Raw genomic sequence first — 11989 nt, forward strand, 5'->3', positions numbered from 1 at the left:
GGATCTAGTAGACGGAAACTGAAAGAAGCCCGTCGTATATATATGTATGTGTTTGTGTGTCTGTGTTTGTCCCCCCACCATCGCTTGACAGCCGATGCTGGTGTGTTTATGTCCCCGTAACTTAGCGGTTCGGCAAAAGAGACCGATAGAATAAGTACTAGGCTTCTAAAGAATAAGTCCTGGGGTCGATTTGCTCGACTAAAGGCGGTGCTCCAGCATGGCCACAGTCAAAAGACTGAAACAAGTAAAAGAGTATATATATATATATGAGTTTAATTCAGTTTCCATCGCCAGATCTACTCTGAACGCTTTGGTCAACCCAAAGCTATAGAAGAAGATACTTGCCCAAAGTGTTATGCAGTGGGACTGAACCTGAAACCACTTGGTTGGGAAGCAAATTTCTTAACCACATATTTGTGCTTGTGATATGAATACAAAATGGCAAGATGCTAATCCAAAAACAAGCTCATCCTGTTCAAACCAGCAAGAAAAGATAAATATAAGACACTAATAACGGAGGATTTACTGTGATTCAGTTTTGTCTTCCTTTCTATCATATTTGTTTACTTTTTCCTTTTCTTTTTAACCAGGCTGCTGAAATTGAGGAATATAAGAGTAATGCTGTCTTGCAGTTTGTTCTTTTGAAGAAATTGAACAGACTTGCACACATACGCTGCAAGAAAGTTCGGGAATCCACAAATGAGGTAAGAATTTCCTGCTTTTTAATTCAACAAATGTTTCTTCTTTGAGAAACTATTCAAAAAGATTTGATGAATACAAAAAATCAAACTGGCTGCTCCAGCTGCTACGATAACATTTTTGAAATAAATACTCACTGTGCCACTAGCATGGCATGCAGTTAGGAACTTTGTTTCACAATCATGGAATTCTAGGGTCCAGTTTTTCAGTGTAATTTCTTGGGCAAGTATCTTCGATGTTGAATTTGGGTGAACAAAATTTAGAACTATACAAAAGCCTGTCTATATATATATCATCATCATCATCATCATCATTTAACGTCCGCTTTCCATGCTAGCATGAGTTGGACGATTTGACTGAGGACTGGTGAACCAGATAGCTACACCAGGCTCCAATCTGATTTGGCAGAGTTCATATATATACACACACACACACACTTACATAGGTATGTGTATGTACACACATTGTATGATAGTTGTAAAATGATTGTCACTGTCATATAAGCAGTGTTATTCAATTCCAGTATGCTGTGAGAACATGTTTGGCTATGGGTGAAATATTATCTTGTTTGAAAGCAGGCAAGGATTGATGACAAGAAGGGCATCTGGCTATAAAAAAATCTGTCTCAATAAGCTCTGCCCAACCCATGCAGGCTGGCAAAAGAGAATGTTGAAATGATGACAGTGATATATATATATTTATATATCATCATCATCATCATCATCATCATCATTTAACATCCGTTGCCCATGCTGGTATGGGTTGGACAGTTTGACCAGGGCTGGCAAGCTGGAGGGCTGCACCAGACTCCTGTCTGATCTGGCATGGTTTCTACAGTTGGATACCCTTCCTAAGTCCAACCACTCTGAAAGTGTATTGGGTGCTATTATGTGCCACCAGCATGGGTACCAGTTACATGATACTAGTATATGTTATGACTAAGATTTCACTTGGCTTGATGGGCCTTCTTCTCAAGCACAACATAATGCCATGGTGTCGGTCATTTGTCATTACCTCCATGAGGCTCAACACTCAAGGAACTCTTCCACATGTTGCTGGAAATCGGCCACTTTGTCTCCATGAGGCCCAACGCTCGACAAGTACTTTTTACATGCCAGTTATGTGACATCAGCATCAGTCATGGTTACGATTTCACTTGGCTTGATGGGTCTTCTTAAGCACTGCATATTGCCAGAGGTTTCAGTTACTAGTCATTGCCTCTGTGAGTCCCAAAGTTCAAAGACCATGTTTCACCACCTCATCCCATGTCTTTTTGGGTCTACCTCTACCACAGGATCCCTCCACAGTTACAGATCGGCACTTCTTTACACAGCTGCCCTCATCCATGCACATCATATGACCATACCAGTGCAGCTATCTCTCTTGCATACCATATCCAATGCCTCTTATGCCTAACTTTTCTCTCAATATGCTTACACTCTGTCAAACATGCACACTGACATTGCACATCCAGCGAAGCATACTGGCTTCATTTCTTTCAAGCCTATGCATGTTCTCAGCTGTCACAGCCCATGTTTCACTGCCATGTAGCATAGCTGTTTACACACAGGCATCAAACAATCTGCCTTTCATTCTGAGAAAGAAGCCCTTTGTTGCCAGCAGAGGTAGGAGCTCTCCGAACTTTGCCCATCCCAATCTTATTCTCAGTTATGCTCTCAGAGCATCCACCTCTGCTACTAACTTGGTCACCTAGATAACGGAAGCTATCTATTACCTCTAACTTGCTCCCCTATTTTCTGCATTTATTGTACCTGTGCACCTTCCACATACAAGAGCTATTTTCCTTGTTAACCTTCCTCTGATATTGCTGCACCTCTTATGTGTCCATAGCTTACAATGCGTACATCTTATGGAGTTTCTAGCTATACCTTTTCTACAGATTGAGCAGGGCCATCTATCTGAAGGGATTTGTAATTTGCCTGCCCTCCTACTTACTAAGACTTTGGTTTTTGTTAGGTTAACTCTAAGGCCCTTCAATTCTAGACCTTGTTTCCATAGCTGAAACCTCTTTAGTTCTCATAGTGATTCAGTTATAAGAACAAGGTCATCAGCATAGAGGAGCTCCCAGGGGCAGGCCGTCTTCAATTCCTCTGTTATTGCCTGGAGGACTATGAGGAACAATATTTGGTTAATGAGAAACAGAAGATGGAAGATAGAAGAATTTATATTAATCACTACGATTGTTTTGACCCATCTAGCATCTATATCTCATGGGTGGGATACTTAACAACTGGTTCAGGAGCATCCAACGGTGTAGATGTGTCTCTTCAGGTGATAAATAGATATGACTCGTTAAAATAACAGTTCTGCAATGTATCTTCTCATTCCTTGTAAACAAAAGCAGCAAATTAAAGGACCTAACTTTATTTATAAAGAAGATCAATAATAAAATCGCAGATGCCAAAAAAAGAAACAGACACGTAATACAGTGAAAAAAAGTTATTTTATTAATGATTTTCTATAAAAATGAAGATAGGTCTTTTAATTTTCTGCTTTTCTTTACATGAACTGAGAAGATACATTGCAGAACTGTCATTTTAATGAGTTATATCTATTTATCACCCAAAGAGACAATCTGCACCGTCAGTTACTCCTGAACCATTGTTAAATATTCCACCTGTGAGGGATTGATGCTAGATACATCGAAACAATTGTTGTGATTAATAAAAATTCTCGTATCTTTCATCGTGCTTTACCAGTAAGCTATCAGGTATAAAACATTGGACACTAAACTCAGCTTGCAAAGACCTGTTGGGGCAAGTGAGATCAAAACTGAACCAAATTCGATGACTGGCACCCGTGCCAGTGGCATGTAAAATGCACCATTTGAGCGCGATCGTTTCTAGCTTCGCCATACTGGCACTTGTGCCGGTGGCATGTGAACAAAACATTGGACTGACTCTTGTGCAGGTGGCACGTAAAAAGACACCATTTGAGTGTGGTCGTTGCCAGTGCCGCCGGAATGGCCCTCATGTCGGTGGCACGTAAAAGGACCCACTACACTCTCTGAGTGGTTGGCGTTAGGAAGGGCATCCAACTTTAGAAACTCTGCCAAACCAGATTGGAGCCTGGTGTAGCCATTTGGTTCAACAGTTCTCAGTCAAATCATCCAACCCATGCTAGCATGGAAAGCAGACGTTAAATGATGATAATGATGTTTCATACAATGAGGTGTCTGCAGTTTATTACTTGCATTATTTTTTCTTCTTCTGATGTGAGTTTTACCTTTGTTAAGACTTTTGAGATTTAGTGGTTGTCTTCAGCTGTTGATAATTTATGATACTTTAATTATTTTTCATACATATATATATATATTTATTTATTTATTTATTATTATTACTTCTGCCTTAGCGAAGGTAGAGGTATTGTTTTCAGTTGTGTTTGTTTGTTTGGACAAGATATCGATCTGGTACCAGACAAGGATTCTGGATTATTTTTCCTGTTTAAATTTTTGAGAGTGGTCAGGTTCATTTTTAGTATTCTTGTTTGTGAGAGCATTCGAGTTTATTTCAGATATTCTCATTTTAAAAATCATCTCTGGCTAATCGTTGAGAGGATGTTGGTGTTGCCTTAGTGAAGGTTTGCACTCTCTGAATGATCTTATTATTATTTTTATTACCTCCGCCTTAGGCGAAGGTAGGGGTATTGTTTTCAGTCGTGTTTGTTTGTCCGTGGACAAGATATCTCAAGAACCGCTGGATGGAATCGGATGAAACTTTCAGGGATATTTGACTTTGTGACTGGCATGAACTGATTAGATTTTGGGATCAATCCGGTACTGCACAAGGATTCTGGATTATTTGTTATATTTACTTTACACTCTTTTACTCTTTTACTTGTTTCAGTCATTTGACTGCGGCCATGCTGGAGCACAATCTTATGTTAACTTTCAAGTGTTTCTCATTTATCTCTCTTTAGGCTGTAACTATTTTGAATGGTGAGTAGATATGGTAGACAGAAACTAAAAGAATCCCATTGTATATAAATACACACACCCACCTCTGTCTAGACATCAACACAATTGTTGTAAATGAATCTCATTGTCAAACAAATGATGTTTGTTTCCAGTTTTCCATGAAAAAAAACATGTCTGATCATTGGGGAAATATTACATAACTTGGAATCAATTACGGGTTGGTGACTGGAAGGGCATCTGGCTGGAGAAAATCTGCCTTAACAAATTCCATCTGATCCATGCAAGCATGGAAAATTGGATATTTAATGACATGATTGAATGTGTGTAGGCATGAGAGCTTTGTGGTTAAGAAGTTTGCTCCAACTACGTGGTTTTAGGTTTCTAACTGTTTAAGTCCACCAGAATTCAACAAAGGTGAAATTTTTAATACTTCAGTTCTCAGACCCATATGTCTTTCCATGAGTTTTAACCTGAAAAAATACCTTAAATTTGTATAGGCGTTACCAAGAGAAAAACAATAGAAACAAAATATTACTGGTATTAAAAGGATTATTTTTTTAGACAGATAGCTTTAAATTTAAAGAGAATAAAAGAGTGTATTTTGTGACATTCATGCCTTTCCTATAGGTATTCTAGAGAGAGAAAGAAATAACATTTTTTGATAAAGAAATTAAAAAATCATTATAAATTTACCAGTCTTACTAATGTTTTGATAAAAATAGGCCACACTAACCTATTTTCTTCTGTTGGTAAATTCATGATTTTTTCATTTCTTTATCAAAAAATGTTATTTCTAAAAAAAAATTATTTTAATACCAGTAATATTTTGTTTCTATTGTTTTTCCTTTATTCTGTATTTTTCTAAAAATGCTACATTTGCCTTTACCGTGTTGTAACAAAAGACCTTTTATTATGTAATTGAACATATTCCTGTAACTATTTAATGCATACTTAATGCCTGTCAAGGTATTGTAGTCTCGTCTGCTGCTTGTATAAAGTTTCATGTACTCCCAAACCAACAAAGTAGCCACTTTATGGCTGCTTAATCTGCAAGAAATCACAGCCTGTGATCTCAAAAACAAAAAACGAAAGAAAGAAAGAGAGAGAACACTTTGGATATTGTTGTCCTGGATTCTACAAAACTTTGATCCATAATTCTGTTTTATCCTGAGGCTAAACAATAACTACCAATAAAAATAACTTCAGCCTCTTTGAACTTAGCAATACCTCAGTGCCAAAGGTATCTGAAACACTTGCAATACTTGTACCTCCTCTTTTTCCATCAAAGTGCTCATTCTCTTTGCCTGAAATAGCAACATATCACTCATCTGCAGATCCTGCCCTTACAATTAACAGAAAATGGATGGATCACAATTGGAGCCTTTGGTCATCTGTTTAGCTTACTTTGTTGATGCTGTTGGGTAGGGCATGCTAAACAGCATCTCGTTAATGATGAAAGCACTACACAGTTGCTCAAACTGGTAGAAATAGCAACACAATCTCCCTCAAATTACAATTTAATGTCTTATATATTGGAGGTACATATTGGAAGGTGACTGGTAATAAATTTACAGGGGGAAAAAAAGTCACAATTAATTTATGGTGGCCAGTAATAAAGTTACAGGGGAAAAAAGTCACAACTAATTTATGGGAAACCCCTGTGACTTTTTTTATTTGGATTCTATTGGACAATATGGTTGTGGATATACAAAATGGCGCTAACTTAAGGAATATCTTTGATTGTAGATCTGCCAGACCCCCAGCAGACCTACTAGCATTAAAACTCATCTTTTCGTAGCTCATTTCTCCATAATCACCACTAACAGCACTAAGCTTTCTTACTGAACACTTTCAACCCCAAAATTGCTTCCTTCTGCAATTAAATACTTATTGATGATTTTCCTCCATCCACTAGCCTGTAGCAGCCCCAATATAATCCAATTAGCACCATTAAAAGTTCTACAAGATGTATGGGTCTTATCCTGATTCCTACTGTTCCTCTTTGACAACTAATAAACAAACCAGGAGTGGCTGTGTGGTAAGTAGCTTGCTTGGTTCCGGGTTCAGTCCCACTGCGTGGCACCTTGGGCAAGTGTCTTCTACTATAGCCACAGGCCGACCAAAGCCTTGTGAGTGGATTTGGTTGAAGGAAACTGAAAGAAGACCCTCGTATGTATGTGTTTGTGTGTTTGTCCCCCCAACTTCGCTTGATAACCGTTGCTGGTGTGTTTACGTCCCTGTAACTTAGCGGTTTGGCAAAAGAGACCAATAGAATAAGTACTAGGCTTCCAAAGAATAAGTCCTGGGGTCTATTTGTTCGACTAAAGGCGGTGCTCCAGCATGGCTGCAGTCAAGTGACTGAAAAGAGTAAAAGAGTAAACCTCTGAACTAACAACAGCAAAAAAATGATCAAAAGCTAATTTTATGAAGACAGATTAAGAATGATGAAAGAGAGTTGTTGGTGTTTCACTCAGGTCAATCCTGATTCAACAAATCAAAGGAATTTCATATGTAATGGATCACTGTTTTGTTTTCTATTTTTATTTCTGATGTAATACAACTAAGACTACATTTGTCTAAGCTGTGTTTCCTAACATGATACAGTGTGATTTTAAGAGGTAAACACACTTGTCCATCTTATGCCAGCTCAGACAATGAATATAAAGTGATGATGATGATAGCAGTGTCAACATTGTTGCCTTTTTAAATCTGTAAGAACATTTGCTACAACTGTTTGCTTTTGTATTATTTCTCATTTACTTCTTGTTGCAGGACAAATTGCGAATTGACCGTTATCACTTACAGCTGCAGAATCTTCTCTATGAAGCTTTACATTTACAGAAGGAAATTACAAAGTGCCTAGAATTTAAGTAAGGATTCTTTCCCTATCTTTCATTCTGATTACAGTTAGAGTAAAGTATAACTTCCTGTACATTAGTATAAATGAAGCATTTTATTAATGCCGTATTACTTGTCTGTACAATCTTCCAGTTGGCTGTGAGAATTTGATGTACCTGCTTGCAAATTTATGCAGATTATAAGAGGTGTTGTATGTGTGTGTATACTAAACTGACAAAGTGAGGTGGATGGGTCTGGTATAAGATCAATCAGCTCTGATGAGCAGAAACCATTGTATTAACAATAGAATGGCAGGGAGAGAGGAAACAGTACAGCCGTGGGCTAGAGACTGAAGTGTGTTGGCAAAAGTAGATATGGTCTCTCAGATTTGTTGAAAATTCTGTCATCTTTAAAATAAAAAAAAAATAATAAAGTTTTTTAAGTTGTATTTCTAAATGTGAGAGGTAATGATGTTTTAGAACTGAAATAGTTTTATTAAATTTTGGAGAAAATTTCTGTTCCAGTGTTTTGATTTTTTTTTTCTCTTTTCTTTCAGATCTAAAGATGAAGAAGTAGAATTGGTTCCTATTGAAGAATTCTATGAAAATGCACCAGAAGAGATTTCAAAACCTGTAAGAATAATTGCAATTTTAGAATAGGATAGAAAAAAATTTTAATTAATAAATTTCCTTTTACTGTGTATTATTATTATTATTATTATTGTATTCAATAATAATAATGCAGACTGGCAGAATTGTTTTCATGCTGGGCAAAATGTTTAGCAGCATTTTGTCCACCTTTACGTTCTGAGTGCAAATTCTGCCGGGGCCAACTTTGCCTTTCTTCCTTTCACAGTCTATAAAATAAACACCAGTTGAACACTGGTATCAGTTTAATCAAGTTAGCACCTCTCCCTCCAAAATTGCTGACCTTGTGCCAAAATTTTCAAAGCAAGGTACTTTATGCCACTGATCTTCATTTACCAAAACTATTGTATACTGAAGATAATGTTTATGTGTTACATAAATACTTCAATACTTCTCAAGTGACAGAAAAAGCTATCAATGCACTGTTAAGTGGTTGGTGAGAGGAAGAGCATGTAGATATAGAAACCATGCCAAAAAATGAGACACCGGAGCAAGGAGGCATCCACCAACCCATTGAATCCTGTCAAACAGTCCAACCCATACCAGTATGGAAAAGAAGACATAAGATAGGGTTGATGAAAGATTTGTGTATGGTTTCTACATACAAATTTTACTCGTAAAACATTAAGTTTTGATCAATATTAAGGTGGAAGACATCTTGTCTCAAGATGTTACTTAGTAGAATATAGGCCTGAAACCATGTGGGCTTTATTCCATTCAATAGAATTCATAACCATACCCAGAATTCAGCACTCCATTGTATTCAGTCTGCTTCTGCTCCTAATGTTGATAGTGGTGCAGCAACAGCAGAGCATTGGTGATTATTGCTGTTTGTAAAAACCAAGATGCACCAACAATACAACAATGCAACCCTATTTAGTTCTCAAGATAATCAATATTTTTTTTTGATATAATCATTAAACTGCGTGTCATCAACTGAGTATCTTTGACTTGATACAATGTGTTGCAGACATGGTTAAAGGCATTCCAACCATGGCCTTTTAAAAATTTTCTTAGAAGTTTTATTTCCCTGACTATTATCCAATGTGTCCTTTTCTTAAGAGGGTAGGGTGTAATTTGTGAGAGAGTTGGTTACTATTTCTGACAAATCATGCATTCACATAGTTTCCTCATATTTCTGTTCTCCAGTTATTGTTGTTTCTTTTCCCATTTTTTTAATACATATGGAAGTGTCCATTTACTTCAATCTTAACCTTTTTTTTTAACCACAACTTTTCTCTTATAATTGCAGAAAATCACACACAACGATTCTCACCAACAAACCCTTGCACGTTTGGATTGGGAGTTGGAACAAAGGAAAGAGTAAGTATTTCCAGTGTTTCTGATGATAAATTCTCTTAGAATATTATTTATTTATCTATTGGTACAAGCATGGCTGTGGAATAAAAAGTTTGCTTTTTGAATCACAGAACTTCAGGTTCAGTTTCACCATGTAGCACCGTCAGCAAATGTCTTCTATTAAGGGTTCCAGGCTGACCAGAACCTTGTGAATGGATTTGGTGGAAGAAAACTGAAAGAAGTCCATCCTTTCCAGTTATTTCATCATGTTTAAACCATTAATCCATAAACTGGTTTTTAGCACCAGCGTGATCGTTACCAACGTCGCCTTCCTGGCACATGAAAAGACATTCGAGCGAGAGCATTGCCAGTGCCGATGGACTGGCTCCTGTGCAGGTGGCCGTTGCCAGTAGGAGTCCACACTACAAAGTGGTTGGTGTCAGTTGTAAAATCTCTACCAAAACAGACAGTGACCTAGAGTAGTTTTTCTACCTGGACAGCTCCTGTCACCCATCCTGCCCATGCATGCATGGCAGATGGACATTACTCGTGATTATGTGGTCATGAGTTCAGTTCCCAGTAGTATGTTGCATCCTTCAGCATGGCTCTTAAATTTACATTGTTCCAGTCCAATTAGCTGGGAAAAATGAGTAGAACCTTTATTTTGAAGGGTCAGCTTTGTAATTCTGTCATGTTGAATCTCCCTGAGAACTACATTAAAGGGTACGTATGTTTGTGGCGTGTTCAGTCAGTTATATAGTGTAAGAGAGAGAGAGAGATAGGCTTGGATATGTGATTAAGTAGTTCATTTCTCAACCACATTGTTCTGGGTTCAGTCCCACTGTGCATTAACTTTGGCAAATATCTTTTACGTAATTGAACCAAATTCGATGACTGGCACCCGTGCAAGTTGAACGCTAACAGCACCGTCCGAGCGTGATCATTGTCAGAGCAGCTGTCTGGTTTCTGTGCTAGTGGCATGTAAATAGCACCATTTGAGCGTAATCATTACCAGCGTCGCCTTACTGGCACGTGAAAAAAACATTCGGGCAAGGTCGTTGCCAGTGCCACTGGACTGGCTCCTGTGCAGGTGACATGTAAAAAACACCATTTGAGCATGGTCGTTGCCAGTACCGCCTGACTGGCCTTCGTGCCGGTGGCACGTAAAAGCACCCACTACACTCTCGGAGTGGTTGGTGTTAGGAAGGGCATCCAACTGTAGAAACTCTGCCAAATCAGATTGGAGCCTGGTGTAGCCATCTGGTTTCACCAGTCCTCAGTCAAATCGTCCAACCCATGCTAGCATGGAAAACGGACATTAAACGATGATGATGATGATTTTACTATATTTATTTTTTATCAGGTTATCTGGTGAGCTGAAAAAATCTCAAGAAAAAAGGGAAAAACTTCTAAAAGAGATAACTGAGAGTAAAGACTATCTTGATAGCATGCAACCAAAACTGAATTCCATTCTTCAGGTAAATTATGTAATATATTTATTTTAATTTTTTGTTTTGAATTTTTTTTTCTTTTTTCTGTTTAGCATCATTGAAAGTAGCTTGAAGACGTTGCTGTGGGAGATCTGTGAATGTAAAGAATCCAAGTTAGAAAGAGGGACAGCTCCAAGGAGACCCAACAAAGGGATCAGTTATTTAAGTTGACAGCTGTACAATAGATATCACAATTCAGGGTATATTGGCAGGAAAAGTAGCTGGAGTATTAAGGATAATCTCTGAGATCCTGAAGATATCTGGTAAAGAAAAACATCTCTTAGTCATTTGCATTAGTTAGCCAGGTAATGCAGGAAGATGTCTCTTACCTAGTGATTGGCATGGTATCGTTGTCAATTAACCCTTTAGTATTCATATTATTGTCAAATGTAATACTTATATAACCCTAACCCTACACTTTTGGAGTCGTTGGCGTTAGGAAGGGCATCCAGCTGTAGAAACTGCCAAATCAGATTGGAGCCTGGTGCAGCCATCTGGTCTCACCAGTCCTCAGTCAAATTGTCCAACTCATGCTAGCATGGAAAGCGGACGTTAAACGATGATGATGATGATGATGCTCTCTCAAATGCCAATCACTTCAGTGTGGACTGGATGCCTTTTATGTGGCACCAGCACTGACAGGGTCACCAAGTAACATGCAAGACAAGGAATTATGAGAGGAGGGAGACATTGTAGGAGGGGATCTTGTGTCAGATGATGAAAGGTTAGAGAGGCAGAAACAGGTGTCTTGTTATAGAGGAGGTACATGGTTACCTGGCCAGAGAGAGAGAAAGAGAGGTGACAAGAAAGAGGACAGAAACATTTAGACTAATTATTATTAAGTACTATATGATAATATTGCATCATATCTTGTTTGCTTTTCTTTTCTTTTTAAATTCTAAAACTTTTTTTAAGATTTTTATAATTTCAAAATTCCTGTAATTCAGGCTACAAAACCAGTCCAGGAATATCTCAACATGCCATTTGATGAAATTCGACAAAAACATCGAGCTGCACGCCATCTTCCACAACCATTATATGTCTTATTCATGCAAGCTAGTTCCTATCAAGAAGCTTGT

At 37.9% G+C, this 11989-nt stretch overlaps 1 protein-coding gene across 1 annotated transcript in view; it reads left to right on the forward strand.

The window, feature by feature from the left end:
• LOC106871260 (THO complex subunit 5 homolog A) overlaps positions 1–11989 on the forward strand; it is a 52284-nt gene that overhangs the window by 14323 nt on the left and 25972 nt on the right. Inside the window, exons 3-8 of the mRNA XM_052973681.1 lie at positions 591–704; positions 7409–7506; positions 8031–8106; positions 9374–9444; positions 10784–10898; positions 11858–11989. Coding sequence (XP_052829641.1) covers positions 591–704; positions 7409–7506; positions 8031–8106; positions 9374–9444; positions 10784–10898; positions 11858–11989 — 606 coding nt within the window. The remainder of the gene's footprint in view (positions 1–590; positions 705–7408; positions 7507–8030; positions 8107–9373; positions 9445–10783; positions 10899–11857) is intronic.

Source organism: Octopus bimaculoides, chromosome 16 (genome assembly GCF_001194135.2).
Source record: "Octopus bimaculoides isolate UCB-OBI-ISO-001 chromosome 16, ASM119413v2, whole genome shotgun sequence".
NCBI lineage: Eukaryota > Metazoa > Mollusca > Cephalopoda > Octopoda > Octopodidae > Octopus > Octopus bimaculoides.